Raw genomic sequence first — 13320 nt, forward strand, 5'->3', positions numbered from 1 at the left:
AGAGTGAAATCATGACAACGGGAATCGAGTCAGGCTTTCGGGGTTTTTATCGGCCCCGTGGGCACTAATCTGCCTGTTTCGCCCCCAGTAACAAATAGCTGATTGTCTCGATCGATTGCCATGCAGGTTATATTGGGGAAAAGACCGTTTGTTCTATTCGGAGCAATATCCAACGTTGAAGAATTGCTTAAAATGTCCCAAACCTTGAAGGTACTATTTTTATAACCGCGAGACTTCTGCCATCATGTATCAGTTTAGCTACATTACGACGAACGACGATTTTTATCACGGGAAAGACTCTTACTTCTATGTGTTACTTAGATTTAAAAGATAAATTAGTTATCGATTAATCGACCAACTATGATAGACTCGAAAAAGAACAATCAAAACAAGCAATAAAACAAAACAATCTGACAGGTCGACAAATAATTAGGTATCAATGTATCGGTAACTTTTTTTCGCAGCGGTATACAGACTTATACAGACATTTTTATGGATTATACAGACTTGCCAAAAAAAGTCTGGCATCTCTGTGAATGACAGGGTTGTGAAAAAGTGGACAAGGTGTATTTATGAAGAGGTGAACAATGTACCTTTCGACAGAAACAAGCCGGGTTTTCGACGTTTAAGGTGGCGAACCCAGATTACGATCAAAACACTTCGGCGAAGCGGTGGTCCGGGAAACTGTAATCTGCTTAAATATCTAGCTAATCCTTAAATATAGCATTTCTTATGTAAAATTGGCCAATAAATCGATAGGTGATATTCTCATTCTGTGCAGGGCACGGGAAAGAGTCTATATTTCCGAAAATACGCAAAAATAGGGTGGAAAGAGGCGAAAAAGACCATTTCCCGTGCCCTGTCCAAAATGAAACCATCGCCAATCAATTTGTTGACCAATTTTACATAAGAAATGCTATATTTAAGGTATCCAGCCCAGTGCGTTGGTCGAAAATTGACATCGCCAACCAGCGTTGCCGGTGCTATCAATGTTTTGACTGGCTGTCGTGTGTGCCAAAAAGAGAAGCACACATTTTCATTTGTCAAGTCTCTATATGTGATCTTGTGTAGGTGTGAAGAGATTCGTTTGCCTTCGCCATGTCAATGACAGCAGCCGGCAACCGTTGGGAACGGTCGGCGGCAAAAATCAGCTAGCTGGCATCCCGCCATGTTTCGAGGGCTAACATCTCAGCGTGCGTGTAAACGAGATAGCATATCACCGTCACTTCTCATTCGCATAACATAGCATCTGTCATTGGGGCGAGGATCGCGGATCCGCTGCGATGTTAGCTGCGATGAAGCAAAGCTAATAACATAGAGATGCCAGCTAGCTGGCAAAAATAGAAAAGATTCTATTTTTTGCAACAACAACAACAAGCGACGGTCGACCGCTGTGTTCTGATTGGTCGAAAAAGAACGGAACGGTAGCGGTTGACCGCTGCAACGGTTAGTCTGATACAGGCTTTAAATGGCCCCATTTGAAACTTTAAATTGCATTCTATACGACTTAGAGAATTAACGCATTTCACAATTTTGTATGACATGTAAATGGTTTCATTTATAACCTGATATTGCGTTTTATAGGATTTAAGTTTTATACGATATAAACAAATTTAATTTTGCATTTTATGTAATTTCAAACTTGACATGCACATTTGAGCGACCCAAAATTAACATCCTTATACGACCTCTGGTTTGCTGGGGAAACTTATGTGAAGGTTGATTTCGAGCAGCCTCCGGGACAGGAATTTTATACCGCATCAGAAAAAGGGAAGGTGGCCTAAATTTTCAAAACCATCAAATTATCGAAATTCCCGAAAAAATACCTCGTCTGGCAGGCCATATGCACGTGTGGTCTAAAAGCGGCATTTCCATCACTACGAAACCGTCAATCAAGAGATCTACGTCCAGGAAAGCCTGGAAAATCGACTGCTACCATTCCTAGAGCAACATAACACGCCTGTGCTTTTCTGGTCGGACTTGGCAAGCTGCCACTCTGGGAAAAAAGCGATCGAGTGATACGAATCGAACAACGTGGTTGTGGTTCGCTACGACCACAACACTCCTAACAGCCCAGATTTCCGCCCTTCCGAACAGTATTGAGATTTGGTCACACGAAATATAAAAATTAATAAATCAATCGAAAACGAGCAGCAGAATAAATCTGCGACGAATAAGGTCGATAAGACCACTGTACAAAATTTAATGAAAGGATCTAAGCGGTTGGCACGGCAGTTTGGATTTGGGAAACCAAAATAATAAACGTACATTTTTTCCTTTGAATATGTGAGTTGAAGTACCAAAATAAACATAGGAAGTTTGTTGTATTATGAATTTTGACTGAAGAAACGATTTTTTTGTCGACCAATTTTTGCGCGTTCCAGTCTTTAGGTTTCATCAGACATTGAATTTCCCCTTTCACGCATTTGAATCAAAATATTCTTTAGAAAGCTGAAAATGCAACACGAATGGCAGAAAAGTGTAGAAATTTTACGCTTGATTTATAAATTAAATAATTCTGTTAGACTTTCAAAAGTATTAGCTAAATATTTTATTGCAGATGGTAACAATTAACAATAACTTCAATCCCTAACAGACAAAAATAGCTTCAGTTGATTCGCTGACACACCAAAAGAAACTGACAGCCCATTGTTTTAAATAAATATTTTACGTAATATTCTTCCGAAAGCAGCGAACTTTATTTCTCATGAGCTAACTTTTGCTAGTTCCGTTATTATTGTGATCAATATTCGCTAGAATGCTTCCTCCTACTGGTATTTGCTGCGCAGGCTCCGGAAAATGTCGACTTCTTCGCGGTTTCGGTAACGGGTTCCAATCAATGCAGTCCTTGAACTGTCCCTCATCGTTCGTTTCGATACCAAGTGACTTTGTCGGACTTTTCTTCGAACGTAAGTCCGAATTACTCAGCAGATTATCTGTGTTTCCATCATCTGCGTCATCCGGAACGTTATCGTAATAAGAGCCACGGTCTCTGGCTGGCGCCGCGGGCTTTTGTTTGCTAAAGTGAGAGTCCATTTCGTTAATGAGAACTTGCAACTCACGTTCCCGTTCGCTCAACTCTCTCATGTTTCTGTTGATACTATCGGTAGACTGGGCCGCGTGCAAAGTGCCCGTGGCATCTTGGTTCACCTTCAGTAAACTTTGACTTTTATTGATGGATTCGATTATGTCTCGAACGGAACGACGTCGCTCGCCTCCGGTAGTCGGCACTGAATTTATATCTCCTGTTGACTCACTGATTTTCATACGAGCCGTGCCGATCTTCTCGTCAATTTCGGTAACTATTGGTTGCACCTTATACTCGAACTCGTAGTTAACGTTTTTAACTGCCTTAGATTGCATGTTCTCTTCCTCGTCAACAGCGGGTGCTGTATTCGAGCTGGAAGTTTCAATGATTTGCAAAACATTACCGTTGGTCTGCGCTTGGGTGCGATTCTTGTTGAAGCGACGTGCTGGCACTGGAGTCTCCGGGAGTGAGACATTTTCGAGGTCAACCTCTTCTGTGACTGGAGTGGCCCTCGGCACCGGTGGAGGTGATGGTTTAGCGCGGGGTGATGGCTGTGGAGCAGTTACGCATTTCGATTCTTCGATTATTTTTAGTTCCTCGAGTTGGGATATCTGTTCAACTGGTTCGGGTATTGGAGAATTTGTTTTAGCGGTTGATTCCTCAGTCTGTGACGATTCACTCGGTTGATCTACTGGTTTTTCCTGGATCTTATCAGGTAACGTTGATATTTCTGTGGTTTTATCAACGGATAGCTGTTCGGATTCTTCAACTATTTTGAGTTTAGGTTCCGTGTTGCTGGTAGCACTTGGTGAGGGTCTAACTTGGGATTGAGTTTGTTCAATTGAACTAGAGGTAACATCATCATTCGAGGTTGTTTGAACAAACGATTCGATTTCAGCTGTAAGGTTGGTAAGTTTGTCGATATCCTCAGAGCTTTCCAGAGGGGTTGATTCTTTGATCTTCAATCGTGTGCTGAAGGCCGCGTCACCGGTTGATTCGTTTGAGGAACTCAACTGTAATATAGAAGAGCAGAAGGTTTAATAGGGTATAACCTACGTATTGTCTCAAGGTACTGACCAACTTATGTACAGGAGGAGGTGGCGCACGTCGCTTCTTACGCGGGCGCATGCGAACTACACCATTGCTGCTGACATAGGCTTCGGTAATAACATTGCCATCTTCATCCTCTTCGAAAGGGTTTGTAGATTTGAGACTAGATTGGGGTACTCTGGAATGGTGAGGAAACTTTGAAAAAGATTAACATTCTCTTAAAGTCTAATTTCTTTTTACCCAGCATTCATTCCATATCGGGTGGTCCCTTGAGCAGCATATCGGGAGCGCGGTGTGGACGTCACCATGGATCCCCCACTGTAAGTCGCAAAACCGTTTTGAATTGTGCTACGGTAGCGATCATTTCTAGAAAGACCAATCCCGATATCCTGAAAGACAAGAAAATCACATGAATGGTTCGAAGTCGGTGGCTTTTAAACGTTTGATGCCCTACATTCGAATTATTCTGGAGTGAACCACGGTAGCGTGTATTTCTTTCGAACAATGGTGTGTTGGAACTAGATTGCGAATACCCTGGTCGGTATCCTACAGTATTGATGGTACTTCTATACGCGGATGCATTACCGATGGTATGGTAATGTGAATCATGATCATCTCGGCGAAGCGGCGGAGGGCTTTCTGAAGTTTTGCTGACCCCCAAGGATGACGAGCGCTTCTTTTTTATACGAAATGTTTTGAATTCCCTGAAAGCGACAGAAAGAAAGGTGAAAAGAAAATTAGAGCGGGTTCATAAGAGGTTATAAGTACAGATTTGATAAGCTTACAATACAAATCTGAAAATTGATAAGAATGGTTCTGTTGATATGACAATGATTCTGATGAACCTGTGCACGATAAGTTTAAAACTGAGTGGTCGGTTGAGATGTAGTTCGTTTAATCTTTGAACTGGGTTCGATTTATTGTCCCCACATTGCACGGAGTGTTGATTTTTTTTTTATTAATTTAAGACACTTTACATTATAAATGCATTCGTGTACGGAGTGTTGAGAATACCTTGTCGTAAGCGACGTACTCGACAGACAGTCGTTCAATTGAGTTTAATCGAATTCAATACGCTGTCTCCTTGAGTTGCGCGTTTAGCTATTTCAACAATATTGCACGAGTGTAGTATTTACAACAAATGAAGTATTGATGGTCTAAAATCAAAGGTTAGAATGTATTTAGGATTCTGGGCAATTTCACAGAACGGGCAACTATTACAATCATCGATATTTACTTGATCTGACTAAAACTAAAAAAAAAGGTTTTTTTTTTGAATCACGAGTAATTTGTAAAAAGTGCTTAGGGGCCATCCACATACCACGTAGACAGCTTTGAGTGGGAGGGGGAGGGGGGTATGGATTATGTATAATGTCCACGGTCCAAATAAATTTTTTTAAATTTATATGAGCAGTTGTCCAAGGGGGGGTGGGTTGTAGTGGGCTCAAAATCGTTCAAAATCTGTCCACGTGGTATGTGGATGGCCCCTTATGTAAAAATGGTACCTATTAATGTTATACGTTCGGCTGAGCAGTCACAAAAATTTAGAACGACTTTTTTTATACTATCCGACGTTTCGTCACTGGTCAGTGACATCTTCAGGGGAAACTGCGGGGATTTGTTACAAAATTAGAGGCTTTTTAGCATAGTTTTACAAAAAGTTATAGTCTAGCTGATTGTCTGTGGTTATTGTGTCTGTGACTTACATATTATTTGTTCGTTCCTTGTCAAGATGCTTTTAAAGCTAATCGTCAATACTGATTGGGGCGATTTTGGGTACATGCTATAGTTTTGGTGGTAACAAAATTGTTTTTAATATTAAATTATTTTCGACAAACCAATATTTTAAATTAGCTTACAACTCTGTTTGCTGTGGACCTATTGCGATGGCGGATGGGAACTGATGGGTACTAGTTTGGATTTGAGAGGGGTAGGAAATCGATATTGTTGGTGGGGAGATTGAAAGAAAAGAGAAAGAACTAATTGGCTGAAGTGTTTGTGTTGGGTGCGATACTTGACAAAACTGCTGCGTAAGCTGTGTTGAGTCCGTCGAGATCAACTCGTTTGTTGACTGTGTTGGGTGTGTTGTGTATATGGCACATTTCTAGGAATGGGAGTATATGGGTACGGTTGCTATGGTCTACTATCACTGTTCCACTGAAGTCGAAGTTGTGTTTGTATAGTATGCAGTGATTGATGAGTACCGTCTTTTCCTTCAACTCATCAAGCTCTCGTTTGGAATTAGTGTTTGTGCTAAGAATTTGTTGCATTTTGTTTACATTCGATTTGTGTCCTGATATTCGCATGCATAATTTGTTCTGTGTCATTCCTATGTAGCAATTATTGCAATCGTTGCAAGGAATCTTGTAAATTATTTGGCTGTGATCTTCTTTTCGTATCGGGTCTTTAACTATTGTGTGCATTCGCGAGATTGTGTTGTATTGTCTGCTGCTAATGGTGATGTGTGAATAATCCGAAATTAGTGTTTTCTTGAGCCTTTCAGAGAGTTTTGGAATGTAAAGTACTGAGCGATATGTTGGCCGTTGTGATGATAGTGTTGCTGCATTTGGGCTTACTTGGTGAGGTGTTGGTTGGATGGCTGTTTCTTGGTGCGGTGGTGGCTGTCTTGAAGATTTTTGGTGAGGTGTTGGCTGGCTGGGTGTTTCTTGGTCCTGTGCTGGTTGGGTTGTGTTATAATTATACACTAAGGTCGCTTTTTACGCGGTTTTTTTGCGTGGGTTTTTTACGTGGCTTTTTTTTACACGGATTCCGGAATTTACGCGTTTTTTTTTGCGCGGATTTCGGTTTCTCTTCACTCGGATTGCAGAATTAACGCAGGTTTTTTTACGCGGATTGCGGAATTTACGCGGTATTTTTTTACGCGGCATGTATTCCCCGCGTAAAAAGCGACTTAAGTGTATTTCTGTGTAATTATTTCCATATTTGTCTTACGGTTTATATATTTTTACGAGGTGCCGATCTTAGCGGAAACTACCCCCGGTGGAAACTTTGGTCGTTCGCAGACTGGGAATGAGGATCGAACGCGACTGTGTCCCCATGTGGGGACAAACAGAGGATTGGGCGCCGCGCAGCATTCGATTCTACATGATCGGCGCTTAAGAGTGCCAATAAGAACCCGTGGGGTGACGAGACGACTACAGGATCGTAATGGCCAGCGTAATCGTAATGGCAGAGCGACCACCAGCTATGCTGGAGCGTATCATCTGGGGACTCTCCACGCCACTAGCCCAGTCCTTGGTCTCCAGCGATTGAGTCTCACGTCCAGCGTTCCAGTACCCTAGAAACAGGGAGAGGTAAGGGTTACAAATGAGGAGCTCATCGTGATCGCCAACTTCCGAAAGGTGAGCAAGATACCAGGACCGGATAGAATTCCTAACCTGGCAATCAGGCTGGCGACAAAACCGCTCTCCGGTCTTTTTCGGGCAGTCATGCAGAGGTGCCTGGACGAGATTGGGCTTACTGCCCAATTACCGCAGGAGTTCCGCAACGTTCTATCCTGGGCCCAGTGTTGTGGAATGTCATCTATGAAGGGGTGTTGAAACTCAAGTTCCCTGCAGGAATTGTGATCGTCGGCTTTGCAGACGACATAACGCTAGAGGTCTACGGTGAGTCGACCGAGGAGGTCAAGTTAACGGCCGCGCACTGTATACGCAAGGTCGAAGACTGGATTTACTCCAGGAAACTGGAGTTAGCGCATCATAAGACGGAGGTCATGGTCGTGAATAACCGCAAATCAGTGCAACAGGCGATGGTCAGAGTAGAAGACTGCATCATTACCTCAAAGCGAACTTTGAAGCTTTTGGGGGTTTTGGTTGACGATAAGCTCACATTTAAGAGTCACGTGAACTATGCCTGCAAGAGGGTTTTAATGGCTATTGCAGCACTATCTCGAATGATGTCGAAGAGCTCAGTGGTGTATAGTGTAAGCGTAAACTTTCTGTCAGTGTGGTTTCGTCCATACTTAGGTACCCACGCAGCACTTTTAACATCTTCTTGAAAAAGCAACAAAAAAGAAAGTCTCATTGTGATCTCACTGCAGTTACTGTGAACAATACTTCATGAGAGAGGGAAAGGTCACATATATGATGCGAAATGACTTTGCAACTCCCCAAAATACAATTTTGTTGCATAGTGCTTAGTGTAACTCCGAAGTCGAACAGTAATTTGTATCAATCATCCTTTGTTACAATCATGTTTACATGAAACTGATATGCGGAATAACACAAAACTTATCACATTGCCACTAGTCGACGACTTGTATGTAATTAACATATTTTGTAAGGTTACATTGCAGATTGGATTCGAAGTTTACTTGCTTAGCTGACCAAAACATGGACAGCTCTACTTATCCGCAACAGATTCGTCATTTTTTACCAAACTAATCATGTGTTGGATGGCCAGTAAACAATTTTTTTACCACCCAGCTTGCCTGCATCGCCGCACCGTCATAATTGGGAGGGTTTTTTTACCTTATCCGTGTCTGCACTTGTGTTGTGCAGATAAAACAGCATCGCTACTTCGTTTCCAAACTCTTCGCGATGAAAACACAACACAGGAAAACTAAGGGCAAGACGGACCATTGATCATATGAAACTATCGATAGTTTAACAATTAATAATGCCAGTTATATTATGATAATTTCGAGCGTTTACTTATTCAAGAATTGATCGAAATTATTCCACCCTGATAAGAGCAGCAAACTGAGTTTTTGCCGTGTCGAGTTTAGGCTATTGCGGTTTTGGATCTTTCAAAAGTTATAATCTTTATTGCTATTAGAATGGTTTAATTGGTATTATTTCGAATATTATTAAATCTCGTTAGATAAAAAATATGTGTCTTGCCCGTGGTTTCCCTATGCGACAGCTTCGTTACAATATAACAGAATGCATGAGCAGAAAAAGTTACTTTGTGGCAAGATTTGTCAAGCTATTGTTACAGGATAATATACTGGCAACATTTGAGATGCCGTTGTTTCAGTGAAACAAATTCGGACGATAATCAAGTGACAAAGAAATCTGCTAAAGTTTAATAATAGTTTCGGTAGATAATTGTGACCGAATTGTGATTTCCGACTAGAACGTCAAACTTATACTACTACCAACTGAAAGTTTCTGTACACCTTATCTCAAAACGTAAGCTCTTAAAAACGAAAATCCGGGTAAAAAACTAGGTTATTTATAAATACGCGTTGATTCAAAAACTCGCGGAAAAAAACGCGTAATCCGAAAATCCGCGCGAAAAAGCATTAATTCGAAAACCCGCGTAAAAAATCACGTTAATTCGAAAGTTCGTGTAAAAAACCGCGATAATCAAAAATCCGCGCAAGTAAAACTAGCATAAAATCCGCGTAAGAAAAACTAGAAGAAAAATCCGCGTTAAAAACCCCTGAAAAAACCTGAAAGTTTTCTCTCTACGCTTCAATTAAACTGTCTCGTTACTAGCGCTACTCTTTTGGTTTTCCTTTAATAAATTTGTGTGTTTGGTTCCACGAAAGATATACCCACTCTATTGCTCGGCAGTGTAAATTCGAATAACATGATAAAAATGGCGATTATTTTGAGCAAATGAGTAAAAAATATAGAAATATCCTGCAATAATGTTTTCCAACAATAACAGAGGGATTATCTAATAATTTTTGCTATTATTTACACTACTTTTAGATATATGATTTGTTCCGGCATTGAAAAATATTTTAAACGAGTATGTATAATGGTGAATAAAAGTAATTGAGTTATTAAATGCCCTAACATTTTCGGGGCGCGTGCTTTTTACGTGAGCAAAATCATCAGTTTCACTTTATTTGACCAAGAAAAGTTTCATGATGAAACAGATACATCACTGCGATCGATATGTTACAAATCATGTTACCTAATGGTCGAACAGAAACATCATTAGTAACAACTGGACTGGTTGCATATAGACTTCAAATTGGCGCTTTTCAGGTTACATAGTAGTAATGATGTTTGTTGCAGAGGCCGCCCATGATTTTTCTAATATGTCGCACAATGCTTACTGACACTTAGATGTAATATAATATGTTGCTTGGGTATGAAAGCCCAGTCCAAAGCGCTAGGTTCTAACAGTCCCCGTGGTCCCCATGGTTCTGTGGTTAGCGATGTCGATAGGCCTTCGAGCTGGAAATTTCCTCGACTCAGTACTTGGGCACGCTGTATCGTTGTACTTATCCTACAACATGCGAAATATGCTAAAATTAATATCGATAACGAATTCTCTCAACTAATCTAGTTGATTCCGACCGCTATTAGCCCTACAGGCTAGCGTGCGAAATTGTTGTTTTGCTGTACTAACAGTTATCGTGGTAAACTGGAAAGTACCTACAGGCTGTGCTTGAACGTTGCGAGTGCGCCTCGTACAGGATCATGCGACGCAATCTGCGTCCTGTCCGGCATGATGCCTATCAGCATAGCCATTAGGGAGGACGAAGAAGGGTTTGACCAACGTGATACAAGGGGCATACGAGGTACCAGAAGATCATTCTCGATGATCAGATGGCAGCAGGTATGGTCCAATTCCGCGAAGAGTAGATGGACGCACCGACTCATTCTGGTGGTATCCGGATGGAGAAGTTAACTTCCACCTGACACAGATCCTGTCAGGTCATAGTTGCTTCAGGCAGTATCTACACAGATTCGGGCATGCGAAGTCCTCCATGTGCCTCGAGTGCGCGAATGCGGAAGATACTGCTGAACATGTTTTCTTCGTATGACCTCGCTTTGCGCGTGTGCGAAGCAATATGATGGTAGTGAGTGGGCCAGACACTACTCCGGACAACCTAGTTTGGAGGATATTGGAAGACCCGAACATCTGTGGCGCAGTTTGTGCAGCCACCTCTTGAATAGTCTTAGCGTCGCAAAGCAGGCAACAGGTTGACCACCGACACGCGTTAGCTAACTGCCGTCTGCAGGTTAATTAGCTTTTTAGCTAGGAGACTTGATAGAGCCAGGAGGTTGCACAAAGCATAAAAGCAGCTCTCCGAAGCAATACCTAGCGGTCGGTTCAAAGAGTATTATAGGCTGGAGGCTGGAGGGTTTTTAGTGAGTCAAACTCCATACTACTCAGGTGTTTGGCAGAAAATTTTCCATCTATTTGAAATAAAAAAAAACCTAATATAGCAGACCAATCAACAGGATGTAGGTATCGCGGAGCTGGTAATGTAGCATACCGTAGCATGTAGCATCTCTCCTAACCACGAAATTAGAAATACGGACCGGAACAATTGGCAAAGACCTAGGCTACGGATACGGAAACAGAAAATGGTAAACGATTGGAAATTGGGTACATGGAACATCCGATCTCTCAATGAACGCTAGCTGGCTTGTTTGCTCAAGAACTACAGCGGCAGGGAGTTGAAATCGCAACAATGAAGGAGGTTTCTAATTCCGGAAAAAGAAAATTCCGTGCTGTAAATTCATACATCTGCTCGAAGAACCATATGACTACAGTACTGGGAAACAGAAAACAAGAGTCATCCAGTGGAAGCCCGTAGATGATCATAAATGCGTGTTAAGGATTAAGGGTAAACTCTTCAACTACACACTTATTCTCGTTTTAATTGTTCAGTAATATTTATTACGGTCATATTCAGTAAATTTGAAAAAATACTGATCATTTTGTAATTTACTCAAAAATAACTGATGTCGGTTGAAGTTTTTACCGAATTACCGTTATGCAAAAGACACTTGACGAGCTCAGCAAAAAACATTACTGACCTTTTCTGTAAACTAAAGTATGTTCTGCACTTTCACAAAGTTCAGTAAATATTTGACGATCTATCAGCATCTACCTAGGTGTTGCTGAAAAAACTCTTCAATTGTTTAACTGAACTCTTGTTGTTTTTTACTATACTGTTCGGCAATTTTTCTGCATCTGTCAAAACGAAACATCGAATGTCCGCCATTTTCAAATATTCAAAGAGTTCCGAAGCTGAGTTTTTAAAGTGTTTCGCGTGTGATTTTCAAAAAAAAAGATATCTTACTTTCCAATCTACAAGAAAACGACGTGGAGGTACACGATCTATTCAGTCAGCATATGGAAATTTTTCCACCACAGGAGAGCAGTTTACTAGGAGCCTGCAGTAAAAAGCCTGTATTCATCATAACATTAAACGTATCAAGTTTTTACTCGAATGTGCTGGGATCACCAGTATAATCTATCTAAACAATCTGAAATTCCTTTATAAAATTATTCAACAGTTGCAATAGCAACTCTCACAATGGTTCATATTTCTCTCGTAACCATGAAAAAACTTTACGTTTACAGAATGCTCGGTAATTTGTGACGAATCGTCAGCTTTGTAAATTTACAGAACGCTCGGTTACTCGTGACGAATAGTCAGCTTTGTAAATACCGACTCATGCAGCAATTTTTGATGAACGCTTCGTAAATTTTTACTGAGCTATCTTCTATGTTTGACGTTTCAGCGAGAATGCAAAATTACCGAGCACTCGTCAAGCAAATAAATTGCTGAACAGATTGCTGATGGCTCAGCTGTTGAGAACTCGTTAAAAAGATTGCTGAGTTTGGTAAAAGAAACTAAGTGTGTACAGTTCAATTTATACCTACGCACCGACAAATGACAAATCCGATTACGTCAAACCTGAGTTCTATGAAAACTGTAACGAAACTACGACGAGTGCCCAAAACTTAACGAAAAAGTCGTCATCGGAGATGCAAACGTACAGATAGGGAGGAAGGAATTTCCCCATCCTGGTCACTCAAAAGTCACTTTTTTCATCAAAAAGTCACTAAAGTTACTTTTTTCCGAAAAATAGTCACTAAAGTCACTTTTTTACCAACTTGACCAGCCCTCATCAGCCCTGCTTTCTGAATGAAGTTTTTGATGCCAAATATCTTAGATATGCATGATACGTCGAGATCTGTTCTCTCTCAAAAAAAAATTTTTTTTTTTAGAATAACCGACTTTCTGGCACTAAGAGAAAAGAGGATTTGAATGCAATTCCTGAGAAATTCATGATAATAGTATTAAAGTGCTCGATATTGGAACGAAAAGTTAGGTCTGGAACTTGGTCTTGTCCGGTCTGATTGAAAATCGGAACGAGCATGGTCCTCGTGGTTCTGTGGTTAGCGATGTCGGTCGGCTAGCTCTCCCACACGGTTGTGATGTCGGGTTCGATTCCCGATAAGGTCGAGGATCTTTTCGAGCTGGAAATTTTCTCGACTCAGTACTGGAGCACGGTGTA

At 41.1% G+C, this 13320-nt stretch overlaps 1 protein-coding gene across 9 annotated transcripts in view; it reads right to left on the reverse strand.

Moving 5' to 3' along the window:
• Positions 1 to 2527: 2527 nt before the first annotated feature.
• The window catches only part of LOC129727165 (uncharacterized), a 57200-nt gene continuing 46407 nt past the window's right edge, over positions 2528 to 13320 (reverse strand). For all 9 annotated transcript variants that reach the window (XM_055684689.1, XM_055684691.1, XM_055684694.1 and 6 more), the window contains 4 exons: positions 4533 to 4782; positions 4319 to 4467; positions 4106 to 4256; positions 2528 to 4041 (listed from right to left, as the gene is read on the reverse strand). In XM_055684689.1, coding sequence (XP_055540664.1) covers positions 2713 to 4041; positions 4106 to 4256; positions 4319 to 4467; positions 4533 to 4782 — 1879 coding nt within the window. In that variant the 3' untranslated portion in view covers positions 2528 to 2712. The remainder of the gene's footprint in view (positions 4042 to 4105; positions 4257 to 4318; positions 4468 to 4532; positions 4783 to 13320) is intronic.

Source organism: Wyeomyia smithii, chromosome 3 (genome assembly GCF_029784165.1).
Source record: "Wyeomyia smithii strain HCP4-BCI-WySm-NY-G18 chromosome 3, ASM2978416v1, whole genome shotgun sequence".
NCBI classification, from domain to species: domain Eukaryota; kingdom Metazoa; phylum Arthropoda; class Insecta; order Diptera; family Culicidae; genus Wyeomyia; species Wyeomyia smithii.